Here is a 16,300-nt window from a genome sequence, read left to right on the forward strand (position 1 = left end):
GCCCATCATCCCCTTAGTGAAGTTGGGGCCCCAAAGTCTTTAGGTTGATGGTGGCGTTTTTCTCAGATTCAGTGCCTCCGAGGGACAGGCAGGTCTTGTCTGGGAAAAGAGTAACATGTGCAGAGCGTAGCAAAGATGGCCTGTTCTACCCACACAACTAAACTGTTGCCCTCCATTTCTGGCCCAACAGAGTGTGCCCTGGAGGATGAAACATACGCAGATGGGGCTGAGACCGAGGTGGACTGTAATCGCTGTGTCTGTGCCTGTGGAAACTGGGTCTGTACAGCCATGACCTGTGACGGTGAGCTGTGCCCCAGGTGGAAAGAAGGAACAGCAAAGAGAGAGATTCGTGAGATGAGCATGAGAGAAGTCGGGGTGGGGATGATGGAGAAGGGGCAGTGGCTGGGAGCAAGGAACCCGGGGAGCAAGTGACAGACCCAAGCTTGTAAGGTCGAGCTCCCGGTAGGCAGCTTTGGGGACAGAGCACTTACCCCATATGCATTAAGTTTGGACATCACTCCAGAGGCTTTGAATAAGACAGTACCAAACCTAGGGCAAGAGTAAATGCTGACATGAGATTGGAATAATAATAATGAAAGCAAATACTTATTCAGTGAAAACCATGTGCCAGGTAATTTTCTAAGTACTTTACAGATTAACCCATTTAATCCTTACAACATCTTAGGAAATACTATAAGTAAAAGACTCTGGTGGTTGGAAGACAAAAGACTCCTCTTGCCCTACCCAGCAGAAAAAGAAAAAAATGTTTGTAGACCATCCTTTCAACTAACAGAAATGGACGATCCTTAAAAAAAAAAAAAGAAAGAGCAAGAAAGTTTACGTAATTGAGATATGGGCGGGGTGGGCTGGGGATATGGAGATGTCAGAGAGTTGGGGGCCTATGTGAGGCTACAGGGTATGTTGGAACCACGAGCTTCCCATCAGGGTCCTGGGCTACGGTGATGCCAAAGATCAAGAGGGACTCAAATCAAAGCCAAGCACTAGCAGATAGCCAGGGACCCTTCAGATTGGAGGCAAGACAGAGAAGGGTGTTGAAGCCAGGTTGGAATGGTGTGTCACATTGGGTTTGGGAAGAAAGGTCAGTTGGAACTAAACCCAAAAGTTATACCAGATGGGGTGAACCTACAGTAAGTTTACTGAGTCAAGAAAGAGCAGGCTGGTGCCTAGGATCATGTTGAGGATGATAAAGTAAAATAGTAACCAGGAGACAGAGGTCAAAGACTTAGGAAAAGGTTCTTCCAGACAAGGAGCCCAGCGGTATCCAAGGGATCACTGATCTACCATTGTCCAGGGCCAAGTCTGTTTTCAGTGTGGGAAGGCAGGAAGCCAGCCTAACTCTAGGGACAGGTGAAAGAGGCTGTCCTGTTCTGGCTCTGAAAAGGTAGCCCTCCATTTCTAAGACACAGGCAGTCGGTATGCACCAGCTTACAGAACCGTAGCGTGATCATCTGGATAATAATCCCCATCACATGCATCAGACAAAATTCAAGTTATCACCTCTATGGGATGTTTCCCATTTCCACAGCCACACAGCTACGGACTGCTGGTCCTCCCTCCCTGGCTGGCCAGGTCCAAAGCTCTATGTGGATATAAAGAGCAATCTAGATAGTGGTGCCCCAGGGGCTGACCACATCTCGGTATATAGGCCACGGATCTGAGAGGAAATAGTAGAAGTAGCATTGCAAGGCATTTTCAGGTTAGTACCCGAAAGTTAGTAGTCTGGTCTTAGATCACAATTCTCAATGGGACAAACAAGAAGGGGCATCAAGACGTGAAGCCAGGGGGAGCCAGAGCCAAGGAAAACTGCTGTGAGGGGCAGGTTAATGCCAGTGTCTAGAAGACATGTCCTAGCAGTGGTTCCTAATGGTAAATGTTATGCTCAGCAAACGAGAGATTCCTGGGCTTCATCCCAAACCTACTGAATTGGAACTTGCAAAAGAGCAGCTTGGGAACCTGTGTAGTTTTTGCTTTTGTTTTGGTTTATCACTGTGCAAGTTCGGGAAACATTGCTAGATGCAATGGTTGTCAACCCAGGCTGCACATTAGAATCACCTAGAGATACTTTAAAAAAATTACTGGTGTCCAGGTCCCACCTCACATTGATTACATTGGAATCTCTGCAGGTGGAACCTAGGCCGTTATATTTTCAGGACATTTTGAGGCTGAGAACACTGCCTCAGAGGAATTTCCTGAGTCAGGATCCAGGTGTTCACCCCAGCTTTTCCTGCAAGGCCAGCCCCTGGCAGGGATGTGCTGAGCAGTTGAAGGGGACACCAGGAACAGAGGCCAGGGAAGAGTGGAGCTACAGTGCTGTGTTTACAGTGTTACCTTGGAGGTGTCAGTTACACGGGGACCCCCTCATGGCTTCGTGCTCAGAGAAGTGTGGGTAATTCACCTCCCCTTCCATGTGTTAAATGGGAGATGACTTGAGAATCTATAAGGTTGATCTTGGTGGGGTCCCTCACTGGTTTACCATAACCACCTCTGCTCTGAGCTTTAGTTCTTCTTGCAGGAAAGAATCAGAAGGGCCCCCAGACCCAGACAGAGGAGGAGATGACCAGATATGTCCAGGAGCTCCAAAAGCACCAGGTGAGTGGCAGCCTCCATGCTGGTTCAGGTACTGCTGGTCCACCAGGTCCTATGCCACTCAGATGCTGCCTCCTGCCCCAGGAGACCAAGGAGACACACTCTGTTCAATACAGTGGTTCCTGAATGACACCACATCACCTGTACTGTCAAACCATGGTGCCAACAATTCCCTGGGGAGCCTTCACAGGGTCCAATAGGTCCCAGCAGATATAGGTTAAAACTTGGTGAGTGGCTGCATAAGTAAGAACCAGCCAGGTGGTGATGTGCAAATGAGGTGGAAGTGGTTAGCAAATGAGCATGGTTTAAAGAAACAGGAGTGTTTCCTGCCGTGACCAGGGCCCAGACGTAAAGACTATGAGCTCCTCGAGAGCAGGCTCCAAAACTTGCTCACCATGTACCCTCGCATCTAGCACAGGGCCGGCCTGGTACATAGTCACACTCAAGGAGTGGGAAATTAGTGGATTTGAACCACAGCATAAAGGATTGAAGTTAAATAGCCGTCTGGCTAGAAAATAGCCTGTGATTGACAAAGATTCTCTTTTCTGGAGGCTCAAGAAGACAATAAATAAGCATTCTGTTCAGGTTCCAGTTATTAAGTTGAAGGCCTCCTTGCAGAAGGTGTTCTTGGCAGAATAGTGATCCACTGACATATTATGGAAATGTTGGACTGCTGGGCCTGTCTTCCCACAGGGTTATTGTGTAGTCTTAACAGAAGATATTGCATCTTAACTACCTGTCTGTAGACCATGTCTAGCAGTGCAAGCCTTTTTTCTGACATGGAAGTTTTTAAGGAATATAATGATCATAAGAATTGCTGAACTATTGAGATGAAATGTTTGAGATGAGTAAAAAGAATGATTAATATTAATAGTAAATGCTCATATTTATCGATTGTTTGTTATGTACATTTTGTTGTTATTGTCACTGATAGTGTAGAAATCTCATGTCAGTTGTTTAAGCAAAAACAGAAACTTCTAGTCTTTTGCTTTTCCAGATTTCACCAATCTTGAGTCCTCAAATGAGTTCAACCCCATAAACCAGGGGAAAAAAACTTCATAGGAATTACTGCGATCTAGGATAGAGAAGTTATCCTATAATGGGAAGTGAATCATAATAGCTAACATTTTTAAATGTCTGTTTTATGTGAGTCCTCTCAGAAGCAGATGCTGAGGCAAGGACTCGAGTGCAAATAGTTTATTTGGGAGACAACCCTAGGAAACACCCAAAGGGGATTTGGGAAATGAGTCCTGGAAGGGAGGAAGCAATAATAAGTATGTATTCAGGCGTGGCACCACCATGAGCAAGTGGAACTTAATCCTTTTTGGGGACTCTGGGAACAGATGAGCAGGGAGAGATCTGGGGGTATTTCTACAAAAACTCCCATCACCCAATGCCTGAGCCTGCTACCAGGAAAGATTAAGTCCCTGGCATTTGTGGCCTGCCAGCATGTGTGGACAGAGTGGGCTCTGGCAGCCAGAGGAAACTCTCAGGCAAGGAGATGCAGCACTGGCAGTGAGACGTCAGTCCAGTGTACACCGGAACATTAAACCCAAGGTGGGGTAAGGATGGAGCACCGAGAGTATCTGCAAGCAACAGTGCTGTTGTCAGATTTTTTTTATTTTTTTTAATTGAGATATAATTTGTATACCATAAAATTCATGCATTTGAAATGTACAGTTCAGTGGTTTTTAGTATATGCATAAGATTTTCAACCATCTGTCTAATTCTAGAACATTTTGATCATCCTCTAATGAAATCCCAAACCCGTTAGAAGTCACTCCCCATTCTCCTCTTTCTCCAGTCCCTGGCAACCTCTAATCTACTTTCTGACTATGGATTTGCCTATTCTGGACATTTCACATAAATGGAATCATACAACATATGGCCTTTTCTGTCTGACTTCTTCACTTTGCATAATGTTTTCAAGATTCATCCTTGCAGCATGAACTGGGACTTCATTCCTCTTTATGGCTGAATAACATTCCATGGTATGGATATACTGTACTTTGTGTATCCATTCATCAGCTGATGGATATTAATATTCAGATTGCTTCAGTTCTTTGGCTCCAATGAATAATGCTGCTATGAACATTCTTGCACAAGTTTTTGTGTGAACATATATTTTCATTTCTCTTGGGCACATACCTACGGGTGGAATTACTGGGTCATATCATAACTCCACGTTTGACCTGTTGCGGTTTCCAAAGTGGCTGCAACCACAGTACATCCTCACCAGCAGAGTTCCAATTTCTTCACATCCTCGCCAACATTTGTTATTATTACTTTTTGTTTTAGCTGTCCTAGTTGGTATGAAATGCTAGCTCATTGTGGTTTTGATTTGCATTTCCCTAATGATTAATGATGTTGTGCATCTTCTTATGTCCTTATGGGCCATTTGTATATCTTCTTTGGAGAAATGTGCCCAGGCACTGTTGTAAGATGTGGTACTTTATTCCCCTCATTTTGCAGTTGAAGACATTGGGACACAGAAATTTTCATAATGTGCCCAAGGTCCCAGAAAGTCGCACAGCCATGATTGAAGCTCAGGCAATCTGCCTGTAGAGCCTGTTGCTCTTAACACTTTTTTGGACTTGTTGGATTCAGAACAGTTTGTAGCACTTCCATTTAGTATCCTTTTCTTCATCTTTAAAGTGGGAGTAATAATTTCTGATTTGGTTGTTTCATAGGAGTTCAAATGGAGTCAGTTCTTAATTCAGTAAATAGCTCCTGCATGACCAGGCCATGAGTAGGACATGGCTCTTGCTCTCTAGTTGTTCGTCCGTCATGGAGGAGCCACACAAATAAAGTAAAATTCCACATAAGCATGTGTCTGTCAATGCTGTCAAAGTCTTGAGAACTAGATAAATGCCCATGATTTTGTAATATTTCCGTGATGTTATTTTCTCTTGCATCTCAAAGGAAACAGCTGAAAAGACCAAGAGGGTGAGCACCAAAGAGATCTAATGAAGAGGCACCTAACGGTGTCTGGAGTCCAGCACCTTCTCTTCCACTTCAGCGCTGAGTCCAGTATACACGAGTGTCTGCTACAATCGCCAAATCACCAGTATTTGCTTGTATAGCAATGAGTTTTATTTTGTTTATTTGTTTTGCAATAAAGGATATGGGGGTGGCTGGCTAGGAGGGGAAGGGCCATAGCCTTCATTTCTAGGAGTGCTTTGAGAGAAACTGTAAACGGTGCTCTGGGGCTGGAGGCAGGTAAAGAAACTGCATCAGGGTTGGAAGAGGAGCAGACCCAGATCTGAACCCCTTCGGAGTCCACTGCAGCTGTCCGCGGGCTGCAGGGAGTGCACACAGTGCCAGAGAGAACTTAGCAGGCTGTCCCTGGATGAGGGCTTTGGGAAGCTCAATGCAAAGGAACATGTTCTGCTTCTGGCCCCTTCCTGTTGCTGTCAGCATGACAGACCTGCAGCATCTGCTTCTCCTCTTGGTCCCAACCACTGCCTCTAAATACACAGCCATCCTACTAGTTACCCAGTGTCCCTCAGACTTGGATGGAGTTTCTGGGAGGGTGCGCCCAAATGATGCAGATACTTGTATACTTCGAGCCCCTTAGAGACCTAACCAAATTTTTAAAATACTTTTTACCAAAGGTGCTATTTCTCTGTAAAACACTTTTTTTTTGCAAGTTGACTTTATTCTTCAATTATTATCATTATGTTATTGTTGTTTTTTAATATTTTATTTTCTTGACTAGATATTAAGCTTTTGTAATTATTTTCCAGTAGTCCTACCATTTCAGAGATGGAAGGAGTTTGGGGTTCTTCCTGGTACAGGGACCTATATAACCCAGATGCCCCCCACCCTGCCATGCTAGATGCAGCCCAGAGTTGGCCCCCCAGCTTCCACGGGGCAGCTGTCTGCCAGAGGAGCCGAGGGTGCCTCAGAAGCAAGAAGTATCTTCATACAGAGCTTTCAAGATCCAAAAGTTAATTTGCTTTTATTTATTCTGAGAAGTTCAGGCAAGTCAGTGTTCCAAAGGTTGGAGACAAGTGCAGCTAAGCAGGGCTTAAGATATCCCAGCCTACCAATACGTTCATTGATCCACCGCTAACTAGAAGAGTGGTTTTGGCCCTGCCTCCTCCTATTTCTGGGCCTCAGTTTCCTCAGTGAGCTCGTAAGAATGCATTAGCCTTTTGATTTGATAAATTATATATTCTGTGGTTCTGGTCATTGGTCCAGAGGTAGACAGATTCCTGTGATTTTCCTTTCTCAGAATAAAGGAAACCTTATTGTGACAACAAGAAGACAGCCAAAAACAAAATGACCAAATCTGACCTCAGCCTGAATGACCCTGCAGGTTGTGCTGTGGTATAGAGCCCTCTGGGTAACGCCTGCCCAGGAAGAGAGCCGAAAGAGCCATCCCACTTTGTCTTCACTTTGGCATTTCATGTTTAATCTCTGGTTGGAAAGAGAAAGACCTTTCCCTTTAGAGATGAGGACAAAAGAAATTTTCAAATTCAAGAGGAGGAAAAATGGAGATTGAATCTTAAAACTGTGATGGGGAAAAGTCAGTTGTTCAGTCAGCCCTGTGTCTTTTGACCTCTGTGATTATTAACCATACTCACCACCACGTTTAAGATGCATTTTGAATAACAAAGATTAAAATTTTGACATAAGATCTCATTTGCAGAAAGCAGATTAAAGACCATCAGAAGGAAACTATTTAGGTTTTGCTGCACAGGCAACTGGGAGAAATGTGCCCAAAATGGAATTCCTTCTAAATAGTTCTCCTTGTTCTCATTTGAAAGGAGAAAATTCCACTTTGTTTAGCATTTCAAGCTTTTATGTATCATCCCATTCAAAAACTCTTTGAACCCCACTTGTGCAGTCTGAAATGCAGCTCCCTGTCCAAGTGCCTTGGAGAACTCACAGCAGCATGCCTTAATCAAAAGTTTTGCCAGCTCTTGGACACTATGGGAGAGGGCAGGAGTACAAGTTTATTTAAAGCGAGAAACCACAGTGTCTCTTCACTAGTCACATTTAGGATAGTGGTTACTATCCAAGACTACTCTACCCTGCAACACTGAATTCCCAAGAGCAAATCCACATTCTTGAGTTCTGCTGCTTCTGTGTAAATAGGGCAGTTGTTGTCTGTACCATAGAATCACATGATCTGAGGACCATTCATGGAAAGCTGCTAAATAGCCTTGTCTGGGGAGTCTTGCGTAGAGCTTTGCATGGAGCAAAAAAACAGCATTGAATCGGGTTCAGTTCCTTCAGCCCTCTAAAAGCATAGGGCTTAGACTGCAAGCTTCCTTGGGCTTTCTGTGTGTGTGTGTGTGTGTGTGTGTGTGTGTGTGTGTGTGTGTGTGTGTGTGTGTGTCTGCTTTTATAAACATTACAGCATCTGTTACGATCCAGTGTCCATGGAAACTTTCCCACATGCCATGACTTTGGACTCTATCACTGTTTTTAGAAAGCAGGGCTCTTCCACCTGCAAATAAGCCCATGTGGACAAGCCTGAATGTCTTTCCTTTACACCTATGTTTTTAAATAGTCAAATTTCAAGAAACACTTTGAACAGGTTTCTGTTGCCTATGTGTTTGTGAAAATGTATTTGTATTTAGTAGGCTTCCATATTGCATTTAACTTGTTTTTGTTACTCCTGATTCTTTTTTTTTTCCCAGACACTATTGACAAATAAAGAAATTAAAGTAATAGTTTTTGTTGGTTTCCTTTGTCCCAACTGAGGCCAAATAATGTGTTGTGGAACATTAACTATTTACCTCATAAAAGTGGATTTGAGTTTCAGGAGTCTGAAAAGGGGCTGAAGAGTTTCTCCTAAAAAGTCTTGGGGACTGCAGCTGGGAGGAAAAGTTTCCCCCGGGGCTGGTAGAACAAGCTTCTTTAAAAGGATTGTGGATAGTGGGTCTGGGGTAGAGGGTGACGAGAAGCCAGGGAGTGTCTGTGTCCATTCAGGCCGCTCTAACAAAATACCTTAGACTGGGTAAGTATAAACAACAGAAATGTATTGCCCATAGTTCTGGAAGCTGGGAAGTCTAAGATCAAGGCGCCAGCAAATTCCGTGTCTGATGAGGGCTTGCTCTCTGCTTCAAAGATGGAACCTTCTTGCTGTGTCCTCACATGGCAGAAGGGATGAACAAGCGCCCTCAGGCCTCTCCTATAAGGGCACTAGTCCCATTAATGAGGAAGGGTTAAGCTCTCATGACCTAATCATCTCCCAAGGTCCTCACCTCTTAATACCATTGCACTGGGGCTTAGGTTTCAACCTATGAATTGGAGTATGGGGGCACCAAACATTCAGACCATAGCAGGGTGTGTTTCTGTATCGGGAGGAGGTTAAACTAAATACCTCCTGAAGCCTCCATGGGTCTTGAAAGACTAGAATGGCATCCAGTGAGGCTGGCTGCAGGTAAACTTGTGAGAAGTCAAACATAGGAAGGTAGTACAGGGAACATGGAATCATTGCCAGGGACGGGTTGGATAACCTTAATGGCTTTTCCTCAATACACATTCCATGGAAATAAACATTTCCAAATGGACTGAATTAAGACTGTTCTGCTCATCTTGGAGACACATGACAAATACTTGCTTTCCAACTTGCCATTTTTATACCTATCATGCACTCCCTACCTCCAATAATTCTGTTTTCTGAAAGAGTACATTATAATTGATGAAGTTTAAGGTTTCTTCATTTCAGTCATATGTGGAAGTCTTGTTTTCCTAAAATAATAGCCAGATCACCTTGGGATATTATCCAAATGCTAATCAAATATTAAAAGGCAATCTCTTTGGTGATGTTATTGCTGCGGATTCCTGATGTCATATATCACAATTTGAGTCTTCAGATTTTCATTCTCGAAAGGGAATCTTTAACCCCCTTTGAAGAGTACCTTGTTCATAACCACTTTTAAATCCTGGCTGGCTTCTCCCCACCTTCCACCATATTCTGGGAGCACTTTTCCTGCTGTTATAGTACATACATATTTAGGAAATAAAACATTAAAATAGCCTAAACAAAGCACAATTTTAGAAAGTAAGTTTCCTTTCATCAAAATTTAACATTATGGATGGTGCAAATAAATATAAGTTACTTTGATGAGCTTTATTTTTTAGAACACCTCTATCAAGTTCCCATCAATCCTCTTGAACTATTTCTGAAATAAGGAGAAGGAAGGAGGGGGAAAAAGGAATATGAATGAGTAGGTAGATCTGAGCAGATGCCCTCAGAGCCTTGAAGTAAACCTAGCTTGGATGTGGGACATGAAGACAACACACTCAGCTACTGCTGCTGGGGGCTGTTTCATGGTGTGACATAGGAAGCAAAATGTTCCTGTCTGAATGGGAGGGTCTTCCTATCAATAGGAGTTAATTTGTTTCTAATTATTTAACTTTTTCATTGAAAAGGATAATATGTGCACATGGTTGCAAAAATCCACATTTATCAAAGAAAATACAATGAAAAAATCATCCTCTTAAAGGTGGTGTACAGATAAATTTATGATTGCCCATAAAGCCCTTCAAAGAGGTTGCACCCATATACATTCCCGCCAAAAACACATATACTGAACGTATCTGTTTTCCTACATTTTTGCAAAACACATTGTCTTCAAACTTTTTGAGCTCTGATCAAGGACAAATGGTAAGTCTTTGTTGTTTTATTTTTAATTTATTTATTATTCCTTTTGTGAAATTGAGCATCTTACCACGAATTATTGGTTCTTGTCCTTTTCTTCCCTTTGCTTGTTTTTTTAATGGTTACTGGCCTTTTTCTTAATGATTTGCAATAGTTCAGAAGTATGTTATAAGCCTTTTGCCGTGAGTGTGGCAAATATTTTCTCCCAATTTGTTTTTCCCCTTTTGACTTTATCCATAGTATTCTTTTTCTTGTTGAAAACTTCACTATTTATATAACCCAAGTTATCCATATTTTCCTTTTTGTCTTTAAGATGAAAGAACTTTCAAATCTGTGCCATTGTTGAAGCTTAAGGACAGAAAACAGCCACAGCAGAACTTTGAGGCCCTCAAAAAAATGCAGGAAATGTCCACTCCAGGTGAGGACAGAGCATGGTACGATGCAGTCATTGCCAGGGTCAAGGAGCATATGAGATAAATCTAATTTCTAATCAAGGGAATATTCCAGAATAGAATATTCCAGTTGGAATAAGAACAGTACAGAAGAGGATCCAAACAGGACCACAACTGTTCTATGACCCATTCTATTCTATGACTGGTTAAAGGTGATTTCCAGTTCTTTTTTAAGGGAAAAGTGGAGATTAGATCCATACCATTTATGTCCACTTAGCAAACATTTTTTGTGTCTATGTTATGTTCTGGGCATTTTCTAAATGCTTGTTTTAAGTGCTCAGACTCATTAGTGACCAGTGAAAAGAGATAATGATCTCTGCCTTTGTGGAGCTTACATTCTAGCAGGGAGAGATAGACAACAGACATAATAAATAAGTAAAGCTCACGGTGTGTTGTGTGTCAGAAGGTGATAAAGACTACGTGTAGCAAGAAGGGGGATTGGAAGTGCTTTTAAAGGCGAGAGAGCATCTCAGTCTCTCAGATTCAGTTTTAAATAGGGCGGTCAGGATAGGCTGCCTTGGGAAAGTGGACAAAGCCTGGAAGCTGAGGGAGTTAGATTTGTGATGTCCGTAAAAGAGCATTCCTGATGAGAGAGCTACTGCAGGAGTGTCAGCTTGGCTGGGTTGAAGTGAATGATGGAGAGAGCAGAACATGAGGACAGAGAAGGGACAGGACAGGGTAAGGGATTGAGGAGTGTGGAAGGTAGATCTTGTGATCCTAACAGGCCATGTAAGGACTCTGGCTTTTACTCTGAGTCAGAAAGAAGCCTGTATAGATTGTTATTTGAAAATAAGTAGGGTAAACCATAGATGGTCCTTGTTTCTGCATGTGTGCCCAATTAGTCTTGAAAACTCCTGTGATACCCTTTATGACACCCTGAATTATACCATCCTTCATGCATTGGTGTATATAGCTACCCACCAGGTAGGTCCTTTCAAGATGCTAATACAGAATGAGGAAAACCGGAGGTTGTTTACTATAATGCATGTTTGAAAAAGCTTTAGGTGTGTAAAAGAATCTGTTAAAAAGAAATATGGATACATGCTCTGTTAACAGATGAGACCTGGGAAGTCCAAATAGATGAAGTGAACGGATAGAATTGAAGAGGCTTTTATTGGGTACTGCATGTCAGGCACTGGAAAGGGGACTAGGATTACAAGTATAATCAAACTCAGGGAGACAGGCCAGCAATCTGTGCGATATCCTGTGATCATACTATAACAAAGATAAGAAGCAAGCACACATTCTTATGACTAGGCACAGTGGCACACGCCTGTAATCCTAGCACTTTGGAAGGCTGAGGCAGGAGGATTGCTTGAGGTCAGGAGTTTGAGACCAGCCTGAGCAAGAGCAAGATCCTGTCTCTACAAAAAATTAAAAAATTCAGCCTAGCATGGTGGCACACACCTATAGTCCCAGCTACTGGGGAGGCTGAGAGGCAGGAGGATCTCAAGTCCAGGAGTTTGAGGTTGCAGTGAGCTCTAATGGTGCCACTGCACTGTAGCCTGGGAGACAGAGCAAGATCCTGTCACAAAAAAAAGAAAAGAAAAAGAAAGAAAGAAGCACACATTGTTATGGAAACAAGAAGATCAATGCTGTGGAGTCAGCAATCATGGAAGATTTTTCTAAGCTGAAATCTGAACAAGTAGAATTAGCCTAGTCAAAGTCCATTCAGAAGGAGTAGCATGTGCAGAGATTCAGGCATGTGAAAGAGTCAATACGGCTTTAAGATTCAGATCTGGCTCTGAATCCCACTCCGTTACTTACTGAGGTAAAACCTTGAGCAGATTAGATTCTCTGTGCTTAAGTTTCTTCATCTGTAAAATGGAAATAGTAATTTATATTTCATAGCATTGTTATGAGGATTAAATGAAATAAAAGATACAAAAAGTTTAGAAAGTGCCTGACGTGTGCTAAGTCTATTAGCCTTTGTTGTTGCTATCATATTCTACAAAATCAAGGTAATAACAACACTTCATAATGTTGCTGTGCTGATTAAATGAAATAAACATGTAAAGTCCCTGTCATGTACATGACTGCTCAGTAAAAATAGTTGCTGTTGGCCTTGTAACATATATTGATAATATTTACATATGATATTTATACAGACTGTATCTTGAGCACAAGAGAGATCTAATGAAGGTTTAATGGCAGGAGAAGGCATGGTCAGATTCAGTTTAAGAAAGAACCCTTTACCTCAGTTGCAACATAGATAGGAAGGGGTGAGACCTAGCAGTAGTAGATCAGTGAGGAGGCTATATCAGGAATGAGGTGAGAAATCATGGTGATTTGAATTAAGGTGATGGCAGTGGGGATTAACAGAAGGTTAAGAAGGTAGTATTGACAGGAGCTAGCTATTGACCAACTATGGGAGTTAAAGTGAAAGTAACGGTCAAGAATGACTCCAAGGTTCTGGCTTGGACAATTTGGGGGCTAGTGATGCCATTTTCTGAGATTGGGAAGAGAGCAGAAGTCACTTGACTGGGGAAGGAAGGAAGGAGTAGAAGATGATAAATTCAGTTTTACACACGTTGAATTTTAGCTGCCAAATGGAGATGTCTTATGAGTCGGATAGAAAGTTTCTAGAAGAGACCTAGGCTGGGGATACAGCTCGGGAATAGACAATGTGGAAATGCTACTTCTTGTGGTTACAAGTTGGCCCATGGAAAATGTATCAAATGAGAAAAAAAAAATGTTGAGTTGGGTGGGCCCGTCATAAAGAAAGAAAACACTTTTGACAAACTCTGGGTGTGGGTATTTCTCCGGCTTCCTCATGGCATCATTAACAAAAAGTATACACAGGTAGGAAAATGGTAGTTATGGGTTGGATTCATATATGGAAGTACAGCATGTAGAGAATGCAGATGAGAAATGATGTTGGATCTACTGAGAGGTCAAAACTGATAAAGGACTACCATCCACATATGGAATGAAGTAACACAACTTGCTGGAAAACAGGTCAAACAAACGAAAAGGAGAAAGGAAGAGAAAAGGCACCCTGCTAGTTATCACTGGAATGCACAGATAAGAAACACAGAAACCTGACAATGGTAGGGCCTGTAAAAACAATGTGCTGCTAGGAAAAATAAGAAAGACAAGATTGTTAATGAAATAAGAATAAAATATTTAACCAGGAAGCTGTACAAAATTGTCAAGAGAATGAAATATGTTTGAATGGAAATTTCCTACAAAAGAAAAAGGACCGTATTCTTCTAGTTCCCGGCCTAGTTTTTGTTCTGTTTTCTTTTTGCTGGCTGCTTTGCAGTTTATTTTCCACTTGATGCAAGGTGAATAGTTGTCGGGAAAGCTCACCTGTGGCTTGGACAGTAAAGAACAGGACTCTCTTGACTACCTTTTTGTGTTTGCTGTGTTGATATGAAAGAACCCACCTGCTTCTCTGCTTGGTGCCGCCTGCCTCGTCTACGGGGGGGTGGGGTCCTGACCTCCCAGAGCCTCGGCAAGCCTGGGGCCGGTGGTGGCCGCCCAGGTCAGGATGGCGGCCCTGCGCTGGCTTTGCTGGGCTGGCTGCGGGCTGCTTCCCCCGGGCTTCCAGAGCCAGGCCACACGTGTCAGCTACTAGAGGCCTGGGGGGATTCTGAGTGTTTTGGGGACTTCAACACAGAGACCGTGAACAGGAGAGTGGACTTCCAGAAAAAGAAGCTCGCCCATCAGTGACCCAGGTCAGCCTTGGGGAGACCCAGGTGCTGGGAGATAGCTTCCCCAGGGGACGCCGCATGGCACCTCCGCAGGGGCTGCTGCTGGAGATGGAACCCAGGGGGCGCCGGTAGTAGTCTTGGGTGGCCACGAACCAACCGCCGCACGGGACGGCCGCCATGCTCTTGCTTAGGGGCTGGTGGGAACCCAGGCAGGGACCCCTCGCGGGCCTCGGCGCCATCACGAGCGGCGGGGTCAGGGGCCCTGGGCCACCCGGCCCATTTGCAGGCGAGATCAAGAGAGGCCGCTCCTGGGCGGAAACGCGCACGCCGTGCGCAGGGTCTCCCGGCCTACTTTTAAATTACACAAGTTAGCAGAATTTGTCATTTTCCGAGGTGCTGGGACAATGTGTTTGCTCCAGAATTCTTCCACCAGACTTCATGGTCAAAGCTGGTAGCTAGTGATTTTTATACCTTCGCATATTCTTTGTCTTTCATAAATGCCAGTCATTCTTAATTTCATGGCTTAACTTCTTCCTAATTGTCCTGTATCAGCAAGTCATTCTTACTGATTGATACTTCACTGAGAGACAAGATAATGCTGTGTTTAATTAACAGCCAGGCTTCCCGGGTTTAAATCCTGGCTCTGCTCCTACCTTTTATGCTTCTGGAAATTATTTAACCTCTCTGTGCCTCAGTTTCTTCTTTAAGGTGGCATAGTAGTAGTACCTACCTCATTTTTTTGTTTGTTTGTTTGTTTGTTTGTTTTGGGGGATTAAAATGAGCTAATGTATGCAATTGTTTTCCAAATAGTTTCTGGCATATAGAAAGTGCTATGTAAGTATCAGGTATCATTATTATTACCAATTATTAATGCCTATTTGTATTCTCATAATTCTCACAATGCCCCTGTGAAAAAGATATTTCACAGATAAAAACATGTAGATCATAAAGTTTAAGGAAACTTGTTAAAGACTATACAACTAGCAAGAAACACAGTCAGGATTCAAACACAGTTCCCTCTTGTGTTCATTCTACCTTGCCATAATATTTTCTTTATTTTAAAGATCATCACACCAATGTGAACCATTAATTTCTAATTAGTGTTCTCTATAATGTAATTGCTGAGGACATATAACTAATTCATATATTCCTTCATGTTGTTCGAATAACTGCACATCTTCTTGGTTTGGTTTCTTTTAAGTAGACATATGAGTGTAGGCCTCTGAAGTTCCCTGAAAAGTGATCCCCAGTTCAACTTGGTCTGCCCAGAGATGCCATATCCAGGAGTCATGCCAGCCAGTGTGGGTCCCCCAGCAACCTTCAGCACACACCCTATAGGTTTGGCCTGGCAAAAGCTTACCTTAGGAATGCAGACGTCAGATCTGTACAATTGCACAAATCTGCCTGATGGGCCTCCTTCTTCCTGCAGGGGTTGCAGAAGCAGAAATAGGTCTTATTCTCACTGCAATTATTTCATCATCTGAATCCAATGATTCAAAAATTTGGGTTTTGGCCAGGCGCAGTGGCTCACGCCTGTAATCCTAGCACTCTGGGAGGCCGAGGCGGGCGGATCGTTTGAGCTCAGGAGTTCGAGACCAGCCTGAGTAAGAGCGAGACCCTGTCTCTACTAAACATTGAAAGAAATTATACAGACAGCTAAAAATATATATAGAAAAATTAGCCGGGCATGGTGGCGCATGCCTGTAGTCCCAGCTACTCGGGAGGCTGAGGCAGGAGGATTGCCTGAGCCCAGGAGTCTGAGGTTGCTGTGAGCAAGGCTGACGCCACAGCACTCTAGCCCGGGCAACAGAGTAAGACTCTGTCTCAAAACAAAAAAAAAAAAATTGAGTTTTGAGCCAATTAAAATCTCTGATGCCTGGACTGTTGTCTTTTCTTTTCCCTCTCTGCTCCATACCTTTTCCTCTTATCCTCCATAACCTAAGCTGGAGTCCCACATGGCCCAT

The 16,300-nt window shown here is 43.2% G+C and overlaps 1 protein-coding gene across 1 annotated transcript in view; it reads left to right on the top strand.

Annotated features, from left to right (window-relative positions):
- The window catches only part of FSTL1 (follistatin like 1), a 51,834-nt gene extending 43,545 nt beyond the window's left edge, over positions 1-8,289 (top strand). Inside the window, exons 9-11 of the mRNA XM_045540184.1 lie at positions 191-301; positions 2,534-2,610; positions 5,530-8,289. Coding sequence (XP_045396140.1) covers positions 191-301; positions 2,534-2,610; positions 5,530-5,574 — 233 coding nt within the window. The 3' untranslated portion in view covers positions 5,575-8,289. The remainder of the gene's footprint in view (positions 1-190; positions 302-2,533; positions 2,611-5,529) is intronic.
- Positions 8,290-16,300: the final 8,011 nt, after the last annotated feature.

This window comes from Lemur catta, chromosome 1 (assembly GCF_020740605.2).
Source record: "Lemur catta isolate mLemCat1 chromosome 1, mLemCat1.pri, whole genome shotgun sequence".
Taxonomy (NCBI): Eukaryota; Metazoa; Chordata; class Mammalia; order Primates; family Lemuridae; genus Lemur; species Lemur catta.